Source organism: Serinus canaria, chromosome 5 (assembly GCF_022539315.1).
Source record: "Serinus canaria isolate serCan28SL12 chromosome 5, serCan2020, whole genome shotgun sequence".
NCBI classification, from domain to species: Eukaryota; Metazoa; Chordata; class Aves; order Passeriformes; family Fringillidae; genus Serinus; species Serinus canaria.
In genome coordinates, this window is record NC_066319.1 from 3,638,611 (window position 1) to 3,662,907 (window position 24,297).

At 41.1% G+C, this 24,297-nt stretch overlaps 1 protein-coding gene across 1 annotated transcript in view; it reads left to right on the forward strand.

Moving 5' to 3' along the window:
- NELL1 (neural EGFL like 1) overlaps window positions 1–24,297 on the forward strand; it is a 299,917-nt gene that overhangs the window by 54,915 nt on the left and 220,705 nt on the right. The window contains exons 5-9 of the mRNA XM_050975915.1: window positions 10,196–10,292; window positions 16,263–16,335; window positions 16,577–16,659; window positions 20,210–20,344; window positions 21,187–21,289. Of these exons, the coding sequence (XP_050831872.1) occupies window positions 10,196–10,292; window positions 16,263–16,335; window positions 16,577–16,659; window positions 20,210–20,344; window positions 21,187–21,289 (491 nt within the window). The remainder of the gene's footprint in view (window positions 1–10,195; window positions 10,293–16,262; window positions 16,336–16,576; window positions 16,660–20,209; window positions 20,345–21,186; window positions 21,290–24,297) is intronic.

Genomic DNA, 24,297 nt, shown 5'->3' on the forward strand with positions numbered 1-24,297 from the left:
AGTCATGGCCAATTAGTTATTTGTGGAGGGACTGTAATGTTATCTTTCAAACAACCAAGACTGAACCAGACAGTTGGAAAACACCATGGGAGAAGGGAGATGTGGGTTATTGGAAGGACTTGCAGGAAGAACTGAGGAGCAGGAATGAGGCCATGGTGTTTCAGAGGCAGTGGCTAATGGGGCAGAGGAGTGGCAGCTCCAGGGAGAGCTGTGTGCCTTTGCACAGTGCTGAGGCAGCACCAGGGGCAGGGCCCTGGCATGAGCATGGCAGCAAAGGCAAAGCCTGACATCCTCAGCCTGCAGTTGCCTTCCATCACTGCAGCAATTTGGCTCTGGAATATGGATGAGCTTATTTTATGATTACATACAAATCCTCCAGTGATGACATGAACCCCTTGATGAGATGATCCTGTGACAAGATACCCTGTAAAGCAATTAACTTCTCAGCAGATGTGGTTTTGGAAGGGGGGAAGAAGCTGTTTAGTAAAAAGGTTTCTTGTGGCTGACTGAATTTTAAATTTAGCTTTTGTAGCAGCGCAGAAAGAGTTGAAATCAAAAGCCTCATTCTTTTCTCAATTGCACCTATCTTATTGTACTAGATAAATCAACTTTGGGGTTGAGAGGAGCCTGAGACAAAGGGAAAACAAAAGGAAAGACAAAGGCTCCATATATTTTGTGAAGAGGGGCTGTTCCAAAGCTGTAAAAGCTTATCATGCCTCAGCTTCTGTAACTGCCAGAGTGAAGATCCCTGTTCTGAAGGTCCTGGGCCAGAGACCAGCACATCCCTCTGTGGCAAGCAGATGGAATAGAAGCAGAGTTTCAGAACTGCCAGTTCTTACTCAATAAATGCCTTGGGACAAACCCCAAAAGTAATCTTAGTTTTTTTTTTTTTTTTTTTTTTTTTTTAGTGTTTTAATGACAAAATAGAGATGGCATTAGCCATTTAATCATGTGTGGAGGGATAGAATGTAAGGAAATAAAGATGGTGCAGAAGGTAATCTCACACCTGAGGAGCTGCAGCTGTGCCAATCACCAAAGATTAGGAACAGGCCTGCCCTTAACAGGCCACAGCTGTGTCCAATGGGAAGATTCTACAAAAGAGTGGGTTAGCTGGGTGAGGAGAGAGATGGAGTTTGCTGGCTGTGAAGAAGGAGTCAGTGCTGTGAGGAGCTGCCCATGAGAAATCACCGAGAAGGTATGAGAGCTCTTCAGTATGATGACAGCAATCTTGGTTTTAATTCATGACAAAATAGAGATGGCTTTAGTCATTTAGTCATGGTTTTACCTCTTTGTTCTGATAGCATTTTGTTTTGGGGTTCGTCTTGCTGCAAGACCTTATTTGTGCACATTTTGATGCATATTCTTCCTCTTTTGCTTTCTGATTGTAAGATAGGCTTAATTGGCTACTACTTGTTTCATAGATATTCTAATACAGTTTTTTATCTCAGATGTATCTTGCTCTAAGGGTTTCTTGTTTAATTTGTGGGAGAGGAGCTTTTTTTCTTTTTATCTCTTGAAAGAACCCATTGAATTAATTTCTTCCTCTTATTTCTAGAATCTGCTTTTAATTGCTCAGACTTGGTTTGATGGTATTTTGCATCTGGGATGTACTCTGAACATTTGGTTCATCTGAGATGGGCTTTTGGTGTGATACTTGGTGTGGTAACAAATGAGTGTGCTGTGCTTTTAGCTTTCTTGTTAACAGTTTGCTTTATTCAGTGTTCTGGTTCAGAACCTGAGCTTCATTTGCTGAGGTTAAAGGGTGTCTTTTAGGGGCCCTGTGAGTTTTAGTATTGTCCTCTTTCATACGTGTATTTGTCTCCTTGACTGTAGGGGATACTTGTGTGCATCATAAAATCCCTGCTGCTTTGTGGTGTGTGCTCTGGTAGCCAGATAGTGATCGTTGCTCACAAGTGATAAAGAGATGCTAAAATGCCTTTGGAAAGTCAGATATTTGTTTGAAAAGTGGCATTTGATGTATGCAGCTCTCAGCTCTGTATGGTGATGTTTAAAGTCCTGAATTGACATTAATCCATAGAAGTTGAGCACATTGATTTTTGCAAGAAAAGCCTGTATATGCAGATGACATTCACCTCAGCACTTCAGTGCAAGAATTCTTTTGACCTAGACACCACATTAAGTTCTGCTGAATATGGCAGAAAATTACCCCGTTCACCAAAACCTGTGACAAGTATTCTTGTGTGCTGCTGCTGCCTGTGGATTATGTACAGGTTCTGAGGGCAATGCCAGGGCCAGGAGCCACGTGCTGTTGAGCTCAGCTTTACCTAAAAGAACAAGGCTGCAGTGTGGTTTGGTGCTGTTGGGCAGCTGAGCAGCACACAGCTGCTGCCTCTGCAGTGGGATGGGGAAGGGATTCGGGAGGATGCAGGTGCAGGGGTGGGGGAAGGTGTGTTGAAATCAAGACAGTTTAACAGGTAAAGCAAAGCAAAACAAAGAATTGATTCACATCTCCCATCAGCTGGCTGGTGTTTAGCTGTTTTCCTGGAAGAAGCAGGGCTTTGTCTCACACCATGGTCACGGGGGAAGACAAATGCCGTAATTCCAAACATCCCCATCCCCTTTCTGCTTTCCCCCAGCTTGTGTTGCTGAGTGGGATGTGGTGTGGTGTAGGGTGTCCCTGGGGTCAGTGCTGTGCTGGCTGTGTCCCCTGGCTGGTGGGGCAATGTGAGGAGCAGAAGAGGCCCTGGCACAGTGCAAGCACTGCTGAGCATCAGCTACAGCACAGGAGTGGTACCCACCCTTTTTGGTCACAAATCCAGCACGGGGTGCCATACCAGCTGCTTTGAGGAAAATGAGCTCTGTCCTAGCCAAAAGCAGCAGTTTTTTATCACATTTCTAAGCTGAGAAATGTGATAACTGTTTGGGTATCAGACCAGCTGTCTTGACACTAAAAGCCCTACTCTGCATCCATCCCATGTAAGGTACAGTTGACCTCATAGTTTGGCGTATATTTTTTTTTCTGTATAACTCGTGACAATCCTAAGCAAATGGCCAAAATTCTATTTCTGCTTCAAGTCTGACTCAGCCTGTTTTCTGGGTTTTTCACACTTTCAGAAGTGCTGTTTTTGTGACATGAAGATGGGTAAACATTGCAGCCTTGTAGGCAGGCTGTTAGGGCTTAGGCACTCTTTACACTGTTGTTGTCAGGAACCATTTGTATCTGTTTTGTCATTTGCAAGTAAAGTTCATAATATTGACCTTGTTTGTAAAGGTGTTGGAAACTACCTCAGGTAGATTTTCTCCAGATGAATGTTGCCATAGAGGCAACTCTGACAGATGTATTTCTGCCCTTCATGGGTCCAGTCCTCTACTTTGGGTCGATTACACTGATTTGTTTTAGTTTAGTTTAGAATTTAAGAAATTCTGATAAAACAAATGGATAAGTTTGTAGGAAACTGAAGAGTGTAATATATATTGTAACAAAAGCCCTGTACAGGCAGAAAATATCCCTGTGAATTCACCCTTACACAACTGATGTGTGGAGAGTAAACCCCCAAAACCTGGCAGTGAAAACATGCTCTTGTGACCATCTTCACTTGCATTTGTGAAGTTTCCTCCTGTTTGTTAGTTACTTTGAATTTTTCTTGAATGAAAAAAAGAGAATTTTAAAATAGAATTTGATTTAGATGGATTTTTATTTTTAAATTTAGATTTGTGTTTGGAATAATGAAAGTAAAAAATTGGGCACATTAACTTTGTCCCTGTATAATCACAGGAAAATCAATGAAATCATTTGGGTGACAGACCTTGAAGAGAATGTAAACTGAGCATGCACTCCTGAGTTTATTACCTGACATATGCTCTTACTGGACACCTATTTTTTTTTTCCTCCCAAAGCTGAACAATAACTTGATTAAATGGTTGACAGTTACCATTGTATATTCAAAATTTAATAAGAAAAGGCTTCTCTCATACGCCAAGATTTTAATCTAAATTGCTTTCGTCTGTTAAATGATTGTGAACTTCTATACTATGGCAGAGGAGATAACACCAAAAAAAAAAAAAAAAAAAAAAAAAAAAAAAAAATTCCCTCAAAACACTGGAAACTGAATGAATAATTCAGTTGAAGTTGCTCCAGAACTGAATACATGTCAAGTAATGCATCCTATCTCTAAACACTATCAAGAAAATCCAATCCAATCACATTGGTATTGCTACATTTTCTTTGGGAAGCATATAGGAAATGGATTGAAAGAGAAATATGTAAAGATACCTTAGTATTTATTTTTAAAATAAATTCCGAATCTCTTTGGAAATATAAAGACCAATGCCAATACTGTATCTTAAAGCTAGGAACTGATATGAGCAATCCATTTCTCTGTGCAGGTTCAGAGAACATGTTGGACAAACTTTTTGAATCAGCTGTTTTTGTTTTTTTTTTGTACCATGGGCTGTGTTAGGGGGCCTCATCTGCTATTTCAGAGGTGTTCTGTGTTTTTGCATGCTCAGCTGGAGATGATAGCAAGGGTCAAAGGTGGTCCACACCTCTGCAAATTCGATTAGGGAAAAGATTGGTGCAAAACATAGGGAACTTCCTTCTCTGCCTTGGTTTACAGAAGTTGAGAGTGCTGTTTCAGAGAGTGCCATGAACAGAACTTTTCTGTGCCCTTCAGTGTATTTAAAGGATCTGAAGATCCAGATGGATGTATACAGGGTAATGAATGGTTGCAGGAGAGTGTAATTTTTGAGCATCAGGCTTTGAATTGCAAAAATCTGTTTTGATGATTCACCCTGATGTCAGGAAGGGCTCCTGTGCAGCTGTTGGAGGGGCCTTTAGAGAGTGAATAATTTACTGTAAGATGAATCACACCCTAGAAACACTTATGTCTCTTCATTAAATGAGTCTAGAGAAGAAGCTCCACTGTAGGTATGAACTTTTGAGGCATTTAATATTGTGTGTGATGAATTCAACACCTGTTCTCTACATGGAAATCTGGAGCTTCCCTCTTGAGGAGGGATCCCAAGCAAAGGAACCCCATGGCTTTTATACCCTCACACTCTAAATCTCTGTTAAAAGCCTGTTTAATGCAGTTCAGGGCTGTGTGTGTTCACAAATTTCAGGGAATATTCTGAGTTGGAAGGCACCCACCAGGACCAGAGTCCAGCTCTTAAATGAGTGACCTGTGCCAGGATCAAGCCCTCACCTTTGGTGTTGTTTAGCACCTAGCTCTAACCAGCTGAGCTAATCTCAGGGTTTTCCTATCCAGCCTGCAAATAGAAGAAAGAATGTTCCTATTTTAGTAACCTGCTAGTATTTTAGACACAGAAGAATTTGAAAATATCATGGTTTGGTGTGCTGCTCTGTAGGGACTGTTGAGTTGCAGTCTATTTTATGGTTCAGAATTTTAGGCAGTGGTGCCTCCTGATCAGTCCATGTTGGCTGATGCATCCTAATGTGAACAGACATTTAGTTTATTTTCAAAGTTAATTTTCATGTTCTGCTCAATATTTCAGCAGTTTCAAAAATGCATCTGGCATGGCAAGTACTGTATGTATGACGTAGAGCTGCATCTCCACAAAAGTGCAAATAAAGTGTTAACTTTTGCTTAGAAAAGAAAAGTAAGAAATCATCTTCACTGCAAGAGACAGTTCCTTGTCATGTTTTTTCCAGAGGGAGTGTGACCCAGTATGAGAGGCAGTTAAGCTTCAGTCATGCCCAGTCTAAAAGCTTAGATCTTGGGCAGAGACACTGTCCTTGTGATCTTGGTTAATCTGTGTTTCAGTGTATAGAATGAGGGTATTTTCCTGTTCTACCATTCTAAATTAGATATATACCATTATGCCATTGTATACTTACACATTACAAAGATGCTAAAAATAATTTATATTGAGTACATGGAAGGGAGCTGTCTCCTTGTCCAACAGATTAATTTCTAGAGAAGTTCTCCCTCTAGGCAGAGCAAGATGTGTGTGTGTGTGTGTGTTAGGATGCAAATATTTTAGATATGTCTCCTTTCAGGAGTACACTGATTATTTTATAGATTGTCCATTTTCTGCATATTGTCTTCATTATGGCAGAGAGCCTTGTTTGAAATGTGTCCTTGAGAGAGGTGATTCTGATGATTGCACCAGAATACTTAATAAATCAAAGCATGCAGACAGGGCAGAGATAGAGATACAAACCACAAGAATAGTTGGGTATTTGGTGATTAACAGGTGTATTTCTTACTGTATTTTGCTAAATGGATCAGGGGTTACTGAAAATATTCTGAGCACGAACATTTCAAGACAGTAGGATTGGTTCATTGTTCTATTACCCTGGTTTTACAGTTTAACTTCTTTGAAATATGTTGGTGTAAAGTAGAGGCAAAACAAGCTTCCTCTTGGAAAGGGAATGCAGCAATCATAAATCTGGAAGCCTGAAGTGTGTAGTAGAGCTTCCATTAACCTGGAGACCTGGGTCTCCTCATGTTGGAGGGGCTATTCAGTCTGCAGCAGTTTTAGTGACCACAGTTCCCCTGAGTCTTCTTTCTGAGCATTCCTTTTCTTGAGAAGTGTGTTGTGCATTTCTCTGTGTTGGCATCAAAGCCAAATGTGCTGGAAACTGGTCTCCAAGGAGCTCTAGACCAGCACTTCATAAGCTGAAGTGTATAATTCAGCTATTCATATGCCAAATATTGGTCACGTGGGTATAAAGCCAAAGAAGGTGGCACACCTCAGCCCAGAAAGGCAACTAGGGGAAAGTGAGTGATGTGAAAGCTTCATGTGGATATTTTGTTTGTTTGGGATTTCTTTGTTTTTTTTTAATTTTTTTAACTGATATGCTTTCCCCCCTTTTCATTTCCCAAGAATATAGATGGGCTTACAGGAGTTGCAATATGTTGGGTGTATACTTGCCAGGCTTTTTTTTTTCTGGTGATGTTCAACAGTATACAATAATAAAGTAAATTGACATAGTTTGTAAATCAGATGCTGTCAACCAAAACATCTTTTGGCATAAAAAGATAATCAAGGACTGATCTACATCTCATGCCCTCTCTTGACTCCTAAGCCTGTTAATCATAGGCAGATCTAAGGAAAACAATCCAGCCTTGTTGACATGTGTGGAATAAGGTACAAACTAACCTTGATGAACCCCTTGATTTAAGGTAAATGCCAGCTTCATAAATGTAATTTGAATTAGAGTAGAACAGTGGAGGAATATGGGGAATCTTGAGCTTTTGTGTCTTAAGGATGGCCCTTTGTGAAGAGACTGGAAAGAAGGTGACTACAGCCCTGTCCACAAAGGCTGAAAGAGTGTTAAATCATCAGAAAAGACAAGATAAGCCACATTAGGCTGTCCCTGATTTGTCTTCCTAACTTGCACTTGTTGAACTGTCATATCACAGTGTCAGGTTTTGATTTTTTTTTATATGCAATTGCAGACAGATATTGTGGAGTTCTTTTATCAGCTTTAAGTAGGCCAAGTGAATAAAAATCAAATATTCTTCAATAAGTAGTGTTTTTGAACCTGGTCAGCACTGAGATTTTATATAATAGGAGAAATGAAGTTGTTTATTGGTTATTGCTTAGCCTTTTCAGGAGATGAGGAATTTTCCTGTGAGGGCATTATGAACTAAAATCATGAATAAAGCTATGCTATATATGCAAAGATAAATTTCTCATATGATAGAGCAGTTCAGTGCACATGCTCTCAAGGAGTTCATGCTCAAGGACCACGTAAATTCTTTGTTTCTCATTCACTATTTTGCTGCAGTTTTCCATTTGTGTAGTTCAGTTTTGCATGAGGTATGACAGAATGCCTCTACTTTAAATTATTGATAGGGACAGTGCATGCAAAAATCCTGGAATTCTCCAAACCTGCTTTAAAAGAAGATCAGCTTGTTCTGCTGTGTGGACAGGTAAAACAACTCAGCATGGTAATTTTATGGATAGAATTTTCCTAGAGCTGAATGCATCATGTGCATGAAATGTGATGAGTTAGGGCTGATGATAATTACAATAAACTTTAGCAATGGAATTTTGAATATTAAAAAAAGTCTTCTGACTCCTGTACTCACATTCTTAAGCTGTAATTTTAGTATTTTTTTGTTCTTAGGTTTGAGATGTTTCTTGTTGTTTCTTAAAAAAAAAAAAAAGTAGTGTTAGACTTTGGTTTTGTTATATATTGCTTCTATTTCATCTTGACAAATGGTTTAGTCCTTTTTTTGACAAGCAGAAGTGGGTGGGATATAGGTCTCTGTACTTTAACATAACTTTGCAGATCTTTCTAGAAGTTCTTTAATACTGGGATGTTATTCTAGGCCTCTGGAAATGAATTAATTTTCCAGTACCATGAAATGGTGGATTTGACACTGGCTGGACACCAGGTGCCCAACAAAGCCACTCCATTACTCCCTTCCTCAACTGGACAAGGGAGAAAACAAGATAATGGAAGGCTTGTGGGTTTAGATATGGGCAGGGAGAGATCACTCACCTGTAAGAGCTGAGGGCAAAACAGACTACTCAGGGAATTGAGTTTAATTTGTTCCTTCCACCCACCCTTTTCTTCTCCCTGGGCTTATTTCACTCCTGATGAAATGGACCTCCAGGGGAGCACCTGCCTCCCCATGGATGGAGCATCCCCCTCCTCCTGCACTGAGCTGGCTGGCTGCAGGGTGCTGCTCTCATTCCTAGATGGAATTGCTGTTGCTCAGTAACTTCTGTCCCTTCTCAAAGGGTTATTCCAAAGGTGCTGCCACCATCAGTGATGGACTCAGCCTTGGCCAGCACCGGATCCATCCTGGAGCTGGCTGGCACTGCCTCTGCCAGACATGGGGGTTGTTTCTAGCAGCTTCTCCCAGAAGCCACCCCTGCTGCCTAACCCTTGCAACACAAAGCCAATACCCGTGGCAACTTGCAACATCAAAAATCACTGATTACACTTGGTGAGCCTCTGGCAGAAACTCGTGGAGTGTAATTGTGAAGATAAGTTCAGCTGATTGACTTCTGGTTTTCTTTGGTGTTTGTTTCAAAGCCATAGCTTTAAAGAAAGAAAAACAATTTGAACACAGATAATTCCACCTCTTTAAGCCAGGGGTTCTGGCAGACTCAGAGTCTCTTCTCTTGGCTGTCACACTGCTGTGACTACCTAGCAATGCATGCTCCCTGTAAACCGGACAGTAATAGAAATAGATTTCATCTTCTCCTCCATAATTCTTATCCAGCATGCTATTTTTGTTATGAAGCAGGAAAGCTCGTGGCTCCCTCTGATGTGGCATAGCAAGATGAGAAGCCAGGATCAGTAACCCTGGCCTTGAATTTTTCATGTTCTGAAATGATGATATCATCACAGCGGTCTGTGTTCCTGGAAAAGTTGTTATGGAAACTTCATTACAGCTTTTCTAAAAATAAACACACAAAACCCCAAGCAAAACCTTTCTAGAACTCCAAATACTTGGTTAATTTAACAATTGTGTTACAGCAATTTTTTTGTTATTTAATTTTAGGGATTTGGTATGCAGATTGCTGCAGTCATGTGCAGGTTCATGCAGTACATAAAGGCTGCTCCTGGACCTCCTCTTACTTGCTGTCACTGTTAGACACCAGGCATGCATAAAGAGGTCCCAGTCTGTGCCAGACCTGTGCTGGTGACAGACACAAGGTTGGATGTGCAGTGGAGGCACCACAGATGAGTACCCAGCCTGAGGAAATCCAATAACAAGGGGAGAATGATCCACGTGCAAGGATGAATGATGCAGATGTAGAGGGGGGGGAAAAAAAAAGGGAGTGGAGTGGCATAAAGTTCTTTTGTGAAGTCTGTTCAACATTCTAAGCAGTCTGAAAGCCTCAAGGGGCTGTTGGATTTGGTTGGATCTTGTGTATGATTGCACTTTTTCTCTAGGGTAGATTTTGAAAGACATCCCTAGACTAAGATGGTCCTATTTTATTTTTTTTTGCCCTAGTGTGGTGGTTTCTGGTACTGTTATTTCTTTAGTCTAGTGCTGCACAGCAGCACAAGGAGAGTTTCAATTTTATGGAGTCTTCTTATATTTGTGATTTTAATTTTTTAAATTTTAAAGTTGTAATATACTTTCTTCACCACAATCAATGATAAATACTGTCTTTAATGAAAATTTTTAAGGGGTTTTATTTTAGGTTCTGTTTTCCATCGTTTATTGTTACCTGATTTTTGTCAAGGAAGTTTTCAGAGGAAAGAGAAAATTCAAGTAAATACCATGTCTTCCCTCTACAGGATTTATGAACGTGTCATTGATCCCCCAGAAACGAATTTGACACCTGAAAGCAATTTATGGCTCGGACAGAGAAACAGGAAACATGGTTTCTTTAAGGTAAGCAGATATAAAATGGCATGTGGGGAAGGAAATTAATAACAGTCAACAAGGTTCTTCCAATCAGTTGTCTTAGATTGATGAAACATGATATGCATGCAGTTCGGTAGGAACTGTGGACAGTTTGTAAACAGCTTGTTTACAAGGTGCAAGTTTCTGATATTTATTCCAGTTTTGGCTAACAAGGCACAGTCTGAGTGTTTATCTGTGGAAGGAGTCCATAGAGCAGCAAGAGGCCAATCTGCCTATCCTCAGTCTGGGCATGGATTTGTTGCCAAGGTGATTTACCACCCACTCGGTTTCCATGTGGAGCTGTCAGCTCCTAAGACAATTTTACAATTTGCCTCTTTTCTGAGGATGTCCCCAGACTTCCAACAGGCTAGGACAATTACACTGAGCTTATTTCAGCATAGGAGCTGGCAATTTTAATTGTGAAACAGAGGTAAAACTTTGGACTTAAATGATAGTCTGAGGGTTGCTCTGAAGCTAGAGTGCATTTCATCCTCCAGCAGCTGAGCTGTCACTGTGGAGTGAAATTGATAGTATTATTTTATCCTACAGCTGTTGGTTTTTTACCTCAGCTGCTTCCCACTATTCCACAGATGGTAAACATATGTTTATAGCTGCATAGGAAAAGGAAGAAGTTATATTGGAGTCCCCATCTTAAATTCTTATTTTATGCAGGCAGTCAGAGCCTCAGAACTCTGGGATATTATGTGTTTGTAAATTAATATTTCTACGTGTTAACACTTTGGAAACAGCAGGGTAGCTAATGATATGCTAATGAACTGACCACTTTTATTGATTATAATGAAAGCTGACAAGTGCCTTACTTTGCTTTATGTGTGCTTGAATATTTCACTAACTTTCTTCAGGGCAGAAATATAATTGGTTGTGTTTTTTTGAATCCTGCTTGAGAGTTCCAGAAGTCTTACTTTTTTTTTACGTTTCTCATGGCAAAAACTTGGGATTTTGCCAGTTTGTAAAGAGTACACATCTCTTTCTGTGTATTTATATGCTCAGCAGGATTTCCCTTTCTTTTTCAGAACAATTTGTTTCACTGTTTTAGCATATAAAAAAATAGATATATTTTCCTTAATGTAAACAGAGATCTGCAGGGAAATAAGAGCATTAAAAAAGAATTAGCGTTTTTGTGTGTGTGTTGGAGCCATGAAAATGTGTGTAAGGAAAAGCAGGCTTGTTGCGTGAATAATTTTGGTTTTTGGTACCTTTTGTTATTGGTATTGATACTGTTCCTTTTCTTACCTCACCACTCTTCCCAGTAAATTGTGCCTACCTATATCTGTGATCTTCACCTTTTGTGCTTCCAGTTCTCAACTCCATCCTGCCACGGTGGGGAGGGGTAGAGGAAGGGGGATGGAGAGGGAACGACCTGGGGTTTGGGGTAGCCTTGGTGGGGACACTGAACTGGGCAGAACCATTCCTAAGCCAGGATAGCCCTCATTGGTGGCTCAAGTGTGGCATGAAGGGTGGAAACAGCAAGAGTTAACTTATAACTTATTTGGATAACTTATTTGCTGTAAGAACATGTGGTGTTGGGTGTGTGGCACCGAGCACAGCGTTGCCTGGCTTGTCCATGGGGATGTGGTGCCTCACCCTGTGTCTGTTCCCTAGTGAGCCCCTCACAAGGGTCTTCTTCACTGTGGGGAGAGGGATCAGGATTGCTTTGTCACTGATCTGTGTGATATCTGCTCATGACCTGATATGAGAGTTATTTTGGGTGTGAGTTCAGTGTTGTTCTCCTACCTTACCTCGGGTTCTCCTGTGGGGAGCCCACTAATAATCATATCTGGTCTGTGGGGTAAAACAGACCATGGCTTTCCCCAGCTTTTCACCCCCTTTTCCTCCTTCAGCCCTGTTCACACAGCTTTTGAGAATTTGTAATTTCGTTTGGATGTTAAGGAAAGCATGCTCTTGTTGCTGTGTCTGCTGTGTTTTCTCAGCAAGGTCTACAGGGCTGTGTTTAGAGTCAGGACAGAGATTTCTAGGAGTGTCATTCAGAGATCTGCATGAGTGCCATGGAATGTGGGAGAAATTGGGCTGGTGTTTAGAGAAATTCTCTGCTCCAGAGTTTTGGGAGTTCACCCCTGAACAGCTACAGGACTCTGATAAAGTGACAGTACTTGCAAGAAGAATGCTGATGGTGACTCCAGACTGGAGCAACTCAAGCAAAAGCAAAGCCCTCCAAGGAATTGTTTTTGCTCAGGGACCTGGGTCCACTTGGTGGGTAATGGAGAGAGACAGGGAAACACAATGTGTTCCACAAGGGAATTTGATTTTTGGATAAGAACAGCCTGTCCTGTGGAACTGTATATATAATATTGGCTGCTGCATGGCACTGTCCCTGTGTGTCATACCTGTCCTGGGAGACATCTAGGGTGGGTAGAGCCCACAGCCATGGACTAAATGAGCTCAGCATCGTGGAGGGATGGCCACTGACTATGGAAATGATGCCTGTGATTGTGTATATTTGTGTAGTTGGAAGGTGGAGGATCTGGGTGGGACGAAAGTGGTATAGAAAATTAAGGCTGTTGTGGTTTATGAATGGTTCTCCCCAGTTCAGTACCCCCCACCAAGCATCTCTAAAATCATACCTTGCCCTCTCTCACTCCTCCTTTCCTTCCCCCTTCCCACTGTGGTGGGAATGGAGTTCAGAATTAGAGGCACAAAAGGTGAAGATGATGGGTGTAGATAAGAACAATTTACTGGAAAGAGCGATAAGAAAATGAACAGTAACAGCAACAATGTTATTAACAAAAGATACAGGAGAATAAATTATTTACACATTCCTGATAATAGATGGTACTGGATGGCTCCCTCCTCCACATTTTCTTCACCACAAGGAATTCTTCCTCCAGGGAAGAGATTCCCTTCCCCTGCCTCCTGCAGTGGTGTGAGTGCTGTAGAATAATTCCCATGTCCCAGCCGTGCTCTCTCCTGGCTACTGTAAAAATTAACCCTGTGCTGGACAGAGCCAGGACAGCCAGACAAACCAGGGTTTGTTTCAGGACTAAGGGCTGATGATAACCATTGTCATCAGGTTAGGAAGCTTTAGAAAATGCAAGGGAGAAAAAGATTGATGCCAGATATCTGTGGAACACTCTCTAGGATGGATCTGATTGCTGGCAGGATCAGAATTATCTGCAAAATTTGTTTTATTGCTGAGGAGAACCCTTCCCCCTAAGGGTCCCTCCAAAGAGCTAGTGCAAAAAATGAGCTTATTAATGCCTTGGTGAGGAGGTGATTTATGTTGCAAGACAGTAGTTTTCATAACTACTAGAGCAGGCTCTATTGATCCTGCTTGTGTCTGGGGGTTGTCTATGAGGTGCTCGAGAAGCATATTGGTGTTTTCATTGCACAGTGTCATGTGTATAATTTATACAGTCAGATGGCTCTGTGGTCATTTTGGACTCAGAGCTGCATGGACTGAGGTGACACTCAGTGTGGTGCTGTGGGCAGGGTTCAGGTGCCTGGCAGGGCTGCCCTGAGGGAGCAGCAGGATGCTGATGATGGAGTGGCAATCTGGGCTGCAGCCGTGGCTTTGCCAGGGCACAGGAGTTCCAGGCACATCTGCTGGTGTCACCACGTGGAGCCTTTCCAGGCCTGGCCAGTGCAGCTTGCACAGCTGTGTGGATCATTATCTCTGTGGGAGATGTAGGTTTTAAAGAGGAGGAAAGGCAATGGAGGAAATGAAAATGCAGAATTGGGGAGCTCATGGAATATATGAGCCTTTTCACAGAACGTGGGAGGACTGTTCTGTGTAGTAGATATCTGAGAAATGCAATTAACTGGGCTTTTTGCATTGTGTCCTCATGGGATGGGCTTGAGTTTTAGTGCTGCAGAACCTGAATTTCATCATGTAGCTGGTAATCTGCCTGCAGCAGATCAAGGCTCTTCAAGCTGGCAAGTCCTGGTGCTGAGCTGAGGCTTCCCTTGTCGTTGGCCAAATGTTTTTATTGATAACATCAAGGTCATGTCTGCTTGGGAAGGCAAAAACTGGAAAGATTTTGATCACTGACATCACACTGTTAAGGACAAATCCATGCTCTTGGCAGCCCAGGCTTTATGCTGAAGCAGGAATAACCAGAGTTTTTTCATATTTGTTACAATAATTATGGCTATAATAAGTGTTTCTTACAATGAAGTCTTTCTATTAAAAAAATACATCAGCAAAACTTCTGCCTTGGAAAGTTTACTTCTATGTTTGATCATAATAATTCATTTTCAGATGTTTGATAGACCTAGAAGTCATCTATGTTGTGAAGTTCATATTCATATGTTATTACATAGTAATAGGCTTTCATGTAGCCAGAAATTAAGACACATAAAATAGTTGTGTTTCCTCTTCAGGCTGTGTCTCAATGCAAATCTGTCCAAAAGACAATTGAGCAATGTGACTCTAGTGCAACCAACACATTTCAAGATGCACCTACAAAAAAGAAAAGAGGCTGAAAAAAAAAATCTCTTCTTTCTGGATGGTGTCTTGTTAGCTAGGCAATATGGTGTGGTGGAACTCTGTAATCTCATTTACTCCTGGTTGAGCTTTTCACTGCAGAGACTTAAGTGTTGAAGGATATTTTTATGCCTCACCTTCTAATTTCTCACTGATGAGTGCTGACAGAAGGTGTGTGAAATGGCTTTGAGGATGTTCCATTCCCAGTGACAGTATTACTTATTACTTATGGTTTCATTAATCTCATAGGTGAAAAGGTTAATAAATGTATATATTTCTGCAAGAAGGACAGGGTGATCTGGTTATCTCTGCTAATATTTTCAGTTAATATTTGATCATGAGGCAGTAAGCAGGAAACCGTGCTGGCTGATTCCATTCTGCTCTTTTAACAGATGAGCATGTAAATGTGCCTTGCCTTGCCAGGCTTTAAGGACACTCTGAGGCCTCTATTTATGGGTGGCATGTGAGCAAGTGATGATGCCCTTGGTCTGCAAAATTCACCCCATTGCAATTTAACTGAAAATTAAGGCCCAGTCTAACAAATCAGTAATTTAATTAGATAATAACTGCTGCCATGGTAAATTTCTTTTCAGCATAAAGAAATTTTTCTGTCTGTGAGGAGGTAGAGCTGTGTCACAACGTGATTAACAGTCAGGGGAAGTGCTCATATCAGCACTAGAGGTCCCTTGCTTTCCCTTGCTCCTGTCCCTTAGTGGCCATGACATTATTAAAGCAGTGGATCCTGTGAAGTGAGAGCATTGCACAGTCACAGATGCAGCAAATGCTTCGTCCTGAGCTTGAGAACCAACACAAGTTCAGCATTTTCTGGACTGTCTGAAGTGTCTGGGCTCGTGCAGGGGCACTGGGCATCTGCTGCTTCCCCTGGGGCTGCCCTTTAGGTCCTGCCACCCCACTGCAGTGCCTGCTCTGGTGCAGGAGCCCCAGACAAGCTGCTCTGCCCTCCTGCCAGTCCTGCCCAGGGCTGGGTTCTGACTGATGCCACGATTACCCCAGAGACACAGAGCTAGGAGGCTCCATGAAACCAACCAGTGGAAGCGTGAACTTACATCTGGCACTGGGTGCTTGTCTTTGCAGTGCTTGAGTTCACGGTCTTACTTGGTTTAAAAAAAAATAAAATAAAGAGTTTTGCTGTGTTTTCTTGTTGTCTTTTGGAAAAGTGTGTCATCAGCCTGAGCAATGGGTATTATTGCACTGCTTTTTTCACCAGGCTCACCCCACTTAAAGGCTTTAAGCAGCTTATACTTGGTGATTACAAAAGAGAAAGCAGTATTATCACTGTAATATTCCAAACACACAGGGACATAGGAGGAGTTCTATTTTGTTCACCTTCAGTTATTTTCCTCACAAGTAGAGTAAGCTGGTAATTTTTTTTTTTTTTTTTGGTATCCACTGAAGAAATGACTTGTGAGAGAGCTTGTACAGATTGAAGTGAATGTTTGTAATCTGTATTACCAGTTTTCTCTTCTTTTGCAAAGGGTGTTATTCAAGATGTGAAAATCATCTTTATACCTAATGGATATATAACACAGTGTCCTAATCTGAATCGCAGTAAGTAGCAATCTTTTTATTGTCTCTACTTTGGATTTTTCATACAGATTGTTTCTCTGCTTTAAGAATAATACTTTCAGCCTTGTTATTTTTGCATGTGCTGACTTCCAGAAGGCAAGAATTCTGTATAAACAGATTGCTTTTTATGTTCAGATAAATCTACTATGATGGATTGTTGTTTATTTATGGGTTATTGTGTCTTTCCTTCTTTTCTGTTTCTCTTTAATCTTTCTCTATTGAGCATGCCCAACCTGCAGTGATTTCTTAAGTCTGGTGCAAGGAATCATGGATTTGCAAGAACTCCTGGCAAAAATGACTGCAAAAGTAGGTACCTAAGCTTTTTTTTTTTTGGTTGCCCCTTCCCTACCATAAGACCAAGATGAAAGTATTTATTCAATATGCCATTTCTTATACCATGAAAATGATTCTAAATTTTCCTAGCAGAGCCACTTTTTTTCCTTGCTGTCTGCAGTAGTCTTGTGGACATAGCCCCGTGGTTGTTTTTTAAGCTCAATAATGTTTCTGTTGTCTGCTTTATTATTTGTAAGGTAATATACAAAATACAAAATACCCAGAGTCTGATTGTTTTGTAAGAAGCCTTAGCTTGGTTTCCCTTTTCATGTTGAGGGATAAATGAAGAACATGTTCACAAAAGAGTGAAATCCCTCAACACTTTCCTCACCATGTGATGCTGTCAGAGGGGGAAGGTTTTCTTGTGGGAAGTCCTGTGAAGTCTTCAGGACTGGTGTTGTCTCCTTGCTGGGCATTGAAATGAGGCCCCAAAATGAAAATGCCTGTGAACCTGCTGACTGTGCTGACCTTGACAGCACCTGTGATCAGTGGCTTTTATCAGTGTTTTTATCAGTTTGCATCAGCTCCAGGTGATTTGGTGTGTGCTTGGCTTTGTGGCTTTTTTTCTTCTTTTCCCCCCCCCCAGCTTTGGATCATGAATAGGCTGAATGGGAATTTATAATGTTGGGTATTTTGTTTGTTGGAAATGTTTGAAGTTTTCTTTAGGTCCTGTTCCTACAACACACAGGCAACCTCAGTGTTAAGCCAAGGCCGTTCAGCAAGGCTATACTGAAGTTTTGGGGGAGGAAATTGTGTTTTAGAGGTGACCAAACCCCTGATCTGTGTTAAAAGGAGAATCTGAAGGCTTTCTGGGGTTACTGTTGATGAACCATCAGGTTTGTGGTAGAGGGATGTTAATTGTCTCTTTTGAAACAGCATTTACGTGTTACTTACTTAGATTTAAGTGCAGATGCAACCAACCTGTAGATGCCCTTACTCTCAGTGTAGGAATTTCCAAACCAGGATTTGCACAGCAGTGCTGCTTGTGTAAAAAAAGGATACTTTTTAATGCAGTGCCTTCAAATGCTCTTTGGGGAAACAGTTTTTTGGGGAGTGCATGGTTATGCTGGCAGTCCTCTTACTCAGCTGATGTGCTCTGGACAGGCTGGATCCAAATGAAAAACCTGAGGCTTTTAGTTCAGTTTTTTGCTTGTACTATGAAAGAGAGGCAATTATTTCGAGCTCTGCTGGTGGTATGAGCAAGTTCCAATTATGCAGTGTACTGAGTAACTTGCTTTCTCTGATGTTAATTATATTTTTGCTTGCTAGTACTTTATGAGGGGAAGCAAATAACACAGTATTTGTACTGCAAAGACTCTGCACTTTGATAAAGTGGTGCTGGCATAATCCTTCATTGCAAATTCCTTCTGTTACAGCAGTGCCCCTGACTGTTTTGTTGCAGTTGTTTCCTGTTGTCCAGGCAAAATGCATGCAACAGGAAAGGAAATGGGTAGAAAAATGCAAGTTAAAAATAGGGGGTGTGGAGGGAAGCATTAAGGTTTGTATGTGCCTTTTAAATCCTAACCACAATAGGCAAGAGTGACTAATGTAGGCACAGGTATATTTTGTGGGGATGATGTCAAGGCTTTGAAGGGCTGAGCAGCTGCCTGCAGGAGCTCCCTAGCTCCTGATCCTGCACCAGGAGGTGCAGAGCATGAACACCATGGCTTGGAAAAAGTGTCTTGGTGTCTCCTTGATGCTTTTAGGCTCCACTGTGTGCAGGTTTCAGCTTCTCTCTCAGTCTGTGTTTGGTTACAGCTGTATCACAGCACTGACTAGAGGAGCAAGGGTTGTTTGCCATGAATGTGTCTGTGCAGTTTATAGAAATTAAAATATGGAGGCTCAGAGCTGGGAAGGAAACATCCAGCTACTGGTTTCTGGCTCCAATAATTTTTAGTAGCTGTGCAAGTTATGCAGAATGAAAGCAGGAAAGGGAGGCTCCCTCCTGTCACCATGATATTTTCTGAAAAATCCTCTTTGCCCGGGATTTTCTCCTGGGAAGCTGAGAAGCCTCAGAGAGGAATGAAAACAATAATTATCTGATTGCTGCTCCTGTGTTTGCTGCTTTGGAATGTGGCTTGGACATTGTTTGCCAACAGGTGAATGTTTGATTGGTTCCATGTGAATTGTTTTAATTTAATGGCCAATCTTGGTCCAGCTGTGTCAAGGCTCTGAGGAGTCACAAGTTTTTATTATTCATTCTTGTGAAACCTTCTGATGTCTCCCTTCTCTTCCTTTAGTATAGTATTCTTTAATATATATCATAATATAATAAATCAGCTTTGTGAGAGCAAGGAGTCAAATTCTCATCTCTCCCCTCGTCCTGGGGACCCTCACACCACCACAGCCTCCTGCTTGGGCTGTGCCTCTCCTGGAATCTGGTGGGTTCAGGGAGGGACACAGGGCCCATGTGAGTGACCAGCAGAGCCTGGCTATGGCAGGTTGTCACAGAGTGCTGTGAAAGAAGATTTGATCATGACTTGTAGCCAGCTAACCACCCTTACCTCCTCTTCCTGCCTGTGTTCAGTGAAGACACTGCTTTTAAAGACTAATAAATCCTAGCTTTTAAAACTTGTTTTATTTTTGTCATAGTTTGAATTAATTCTGAATCTCTCCAGTAGATGTGTTCAGTTGATTTAATTTTGTGTCCTTAAATAGAGACACAGTGTATGCCAGGGTGTTACAGTCTGGCTAAAATATTAATTTGCTGCAGGAGAAAAGGGTTGTGTTACATTGCAGCATTCCCCACTGCTGGTTCTGTTAGTTCCTCTAAATATAATGGCTAAAATAATTCATGTGGCTTTACCAATCTACTGAAATCAGTCTGGGCATCTCCTGCACTTCTCTGAGTGTAATATAACTTCTTTTGGTAAATTATGAGCCTCCACTAGGGTGTGCTTTGTATTCAGATGTGTTTGTTACATGAACACTTCCAGCACAGAAATTTCTACTGAGTCTTTCCTTGCTGGAAGTCAAAAAGGTTCAAGCTTGGCTTTGATTAAAATCAAGAAAAATCAAGCAGTTGATTTCATTTTTGGACTAGGCAATCTGGTTTATTTACATCATGGGTTTATACAGCCAGGAGTACTTTCATGCATCACAAAATTTTCCCTGTAAGTTTTGATTTTTTTTTTAATAATTTCTTGTGTTTATTTTGCCAGAAAAAAAATATTTTTGAGCCAAGGCCTGTCATCTTTCAGTTATTTGTATGGGCAGGGAAGGAATGCACATCTTTACTGCTCAATATTAAGCTTGTCTTTCTTTTGTAACAACAAGGAGTGTTCAGAGCTAGGCACAAGCCCAGGGTTTGATCCAGGAGTGTGGCTTCTCCACTGATCATAGTGTGGGATGACCATGTACTAACTCCATCCAAATCTGAGGAACAGGGTTGGTTTTTACAGCTGATTTCCTGATTCAGTGTTTCAAAGGTTGTGGTCAAATAAAAATAAGTGTGCTGGTTTTTGCTTTTTTAAAATCATGTGTTGGAATGGCAGAAATCTCATCAAGTTACTTTCATTTATAGTTAAATTATGCAGAAACAAGACTGAGTCAGTTGGAAGACTGTCATTGTGAGAAGACTTGTCAAGTAAATGGATTGATCTACAGAGACAAAGACTCATGGGTTGAAGATGATCACTGCAGGAATTGCACATGCAAAGTAAGGATTTCTGGAGAGTTTGAAGGATAGGATCTAATGAAAATGTGAAAATGGCCTTTGAATACATAATGTTCACTCTGAGAATTACTGTGATTTTAGCATGCATCTAGTGGCAGCATGGACAATAGAGAGGAAAATGGTAAAATAAATAAAATTTTGACATTACTTATTTGTAAGCTTCATACATAAAATCTGCCTTCCCTTGACAATGCTTTCTTTCTTGTTCTAATTATAGCTGCGAGGACTTTGTGGTTTTGGGGTGCAGGAGTGGCATTGTCTGTGTTTGCTCTGGAGTTGTTTTCACTGCAGTGGCTTTTTCAAAAAGGAGGCATTATCTTAATAGTATTCATAGATGCTTAGTTGCATCTTGCATGGTAACAACTTGCAGATTCGTTTTCAGCATTTATCAGACTGAAAAATACAAGGGACTGAAAGAGGATTAGTATGCAAAACTTGTGTCTTTGAAATTATTTGATAAATATCTGAAGAGAGCCTTTGTTTGCTCAGGAAAATAGAAGCCGGATTGTTAAAAAACTCAAGGATGATAGGAGCAGCATACAGAAAGTAGGGCTTATGTTCTTGACTTATGTTTTCCAATTAATGTGTTTTGCTCTGGGTTTGGGGGTAAAATCAGTAATATGCATCAAAAATACTGAAGGCAGTTCACCTTCAGCTGCGCTTTGATTCATTGTGAAGTTGGGTGGGATTAAATCTGCTGCTGAAGGATGGGTTTGTGATCCAGAGTGGTGTCTCCATTTACTGCAGTAGCTCTCAGTGTTGTGTGTAGAGTGCTCCCTCTGGCAGCAGGAGTTGTTGATTTCTGTGCTGCCCCCTTTGCTCAGAGCGGAGCTGTGGAGTGCCGCAGGATGTCCTGTCCCCCTCTGGAGTGTCCCCCCGATGCTCTGCCCGTGCACGTGGACTCCCAGTGCTGCAAAGTGTGCAGGGGTGAGTACAGCACACACACACACACACCTGGCTGCTTTGCCTTCTATTCCAGCAGAGCCAAGCTTGTCCTGCCACCAGGCACCTTTTGGGGTGGTTTTCAGAGCTCCTGGTAGTTCAGGGGACACGAGTCATAGTGGCAATCGTGATGTAGGGAGAAAATAAATAATTGCTGAGAAATGAACAAGCTTTGCAAATTTCTGAGGTGCTGTTTTTACCTATTGTTAGTGTAAAATTATTCATCAGTTGAGGATTGGGAAGACTGACTTGGCTCCAGTTGGTATCTCCTCTTGATGTTGAGGAGCATCAAGCCTCTGGTCTGAACTTTCTTTTGTGATGAGTAACTAACCAAGCTGTTATCTTTTTGCCTGTCTTTTATTTCAAGTTAAAAGGCTGTTCTTTAAAATAAACATGACAGTCTATCAGACCCTGGCTTAATATCACTGTGTGGAGCCGTAGTTTGCTGTAATTAATTTCCAAATAAATTAATGAGAAGAAAGAAAAGCTAAGTACATTTTGTGATTGGTGTTGTTATCAGCTTTCAGTTCCTTTTACTGGGAATGAAAGCTGTTAAGTAACATTCATGGAAAGAAATATTCAATATTTGTTACTTTAATAGTAGTACAAGGAACAAAGACAATTTATGTATGAAAATTTTAGCTGTATACTAATGCCAGCCGTACCTTAAGAAGCACAAATTCCCTTTCCCCTGATCTGTTCTGGAAGATGAGTACACTTCATGCATGAGCTTTTCAATAATTTATTAGGACAGGGATGTTGAATTATTTTAGGATTTATTAAGAAAATAATAAGACTTTTTTTAGCATTCTGTCACCCTTCTTCAGTCACTGAATTCGTTAGTTCCGTGCACAAATATCCTTTAGCTGTGATCTTGCACTTGCTCTTGTTTCTCATGTAATCTCATTTCTCTGGGCTGTGCGTCAGCATGAATATTCTGCATACTAAAAGATGTTCCTGAACAGAGTACTTGGGTGGCAAAGTGGCCATGCTGGCCTGTATTATTTGTCTCAAAATATTTTTATTTTGTAACACTGAAAGCCTGGGAAGTTCTTTCATGAAAATGGATGCATGCGCAAGAGTCCAAATCTTGTGCGTACATCCAGACACAAAGAAATGGTAAGGCACAAAATTGTAGATTCAGTGTATACCCTCATGAGTAAACTGTTCCTGTTATTTGTAATGGGAAGATGAACAATCAAACTTGCCTTTTGTCAGTGATTGGCACAAACTTGACTCGTTATTCTGACAAGAGCTCAGCGTGTCAGTCAATGGGAAGAGACGTGTGGAAGTTGATTGAAATTGATTGTAAATGCCAGCTCCTTGACAAAATGATGTGCTAGGGCCACAGTTAGTCACCTCTAGGTAGATAGTAGTAATTGCAGAGGTTTTCCAAAGAGCTGCACTGCAGGTGTTATTTTCTCTGTGCTTTTTCTATTTAGCTCTGATAGAACCATCAGTTGTAATTTGCTGTCTCCAGGGATTATTGAATGGCTGGGTTATTGAACACTTTCCCAATCTTAGCTAAGGGTTAATGAGCAAAGCTCTAATGTCTGATATGTTAAGGGGTTTAGGCAGTTCAGTTTTGATCCCTGCCACCCTGTGTTAGCATTTCAAATAATATTTGGCAAAAGACTATAATTTTGGATGTAATTTTTCTGAATTGTACACTAACTGGCTTTCCAGTGTGTCCATTCTTTTGTAAAAAGCAGTCATGTCAGGAAAACAGACAGAAGGAAGGAAATGTCTCTATTTCAAATTCTCCTAAAAATAGTTACTGGGATTCCTAATTTAAACAAAGCTTCCTCATCTGAAGTTTTCTTCAGAAGTGAGATCACAACAAGTAAGGCATAAAAACTAGGGCAGCTTTTGAAAAACAAAACCAGGGTGCCAAAAGGAAGTCGCCTCTTTTTAAATGCTTTAGTGATGATGAAAACTGAGTTAGCCTGAAAATTGTAAATCATTCTCTTTTTTTTGAAGAAATGTGCATTTTCACAAAGAGTCATTAGAAGCAAATTTATGTCTGAAGGTTTGTGAAGGTTGATCCAGCAGTTTCTTCTGCTAAAAATTTGGGAATCAATCTGGCTATGGCAGTTGCTGCTGTGGAGCTGTTGGCATCACTTGTAAGGGAGCCACATTGCACCTGTGAGTGCTTCCCCTACCTGGGCACTCAGGTAAAGCAGTCCTAGACAGAGTGTGTCCTTTGAGAACAGACTGCTCTGAATATCTGCACTGTGCAAGTGGCTTGACTCTCAAAACCTTAAAGCACTGTTCAGTTGCAGCCTAGGATTCACACCTTTTAGCTTTCCTTTCAGGGTCACAGGTCAGACTTTTAGTGGCCAAGTCCAGAAAGAGCTGAACTAGCACAGCAGAAAGTTATTTTATCAGTGTTTGACATCGATCTGCTCTGTCATGTAGGGCGCTTTTATAGCGGATACTTGATTTGTGTGAGATTGTAACAGTCCAGCTGCTCCCTTTAATGGATGGATTTACTGTCCTTCTCTGCAGTTGGAATTTAGATGGGTAGTTGCATGGGGACTGTGATAATTCTGGTCATAACTGACCAAGCTGTTGCTGCTGTGGCCCTGATGCCCATTGCCTTCTTCATGGTGGCAGGAGTGCCAAGCCAGGTGACTTTGCCATGGAGTGAGCGAGCAATGATCACGTGTTCCAGTCTGTGGGATCATTTGTGCAGCCACTTCTCTGTGGAAGAAGGGTTAAAACTTCAGACAAGAGCTTTGCAGTTGGAGTTCTCAGCTTCCTGGGAAAATCCTACATATTTCACGTGTGCCTGAAGAATATTTTCCTGAAATAGATTTTTGCAGTTTGTTGATTCAGTAGTCTTTCACTGCATCCAATCTTTTTGTGCAGTCCTTCAGTAAGTTGAAGAGTTCACCTTTGGGCCCCACAAAAAATGTGAGGGCTGAATTGAAATCTGTACTTACATTGTTCCTGTGATGAACTGGATGCTAATAAATGTCTCCAGTTCTTAA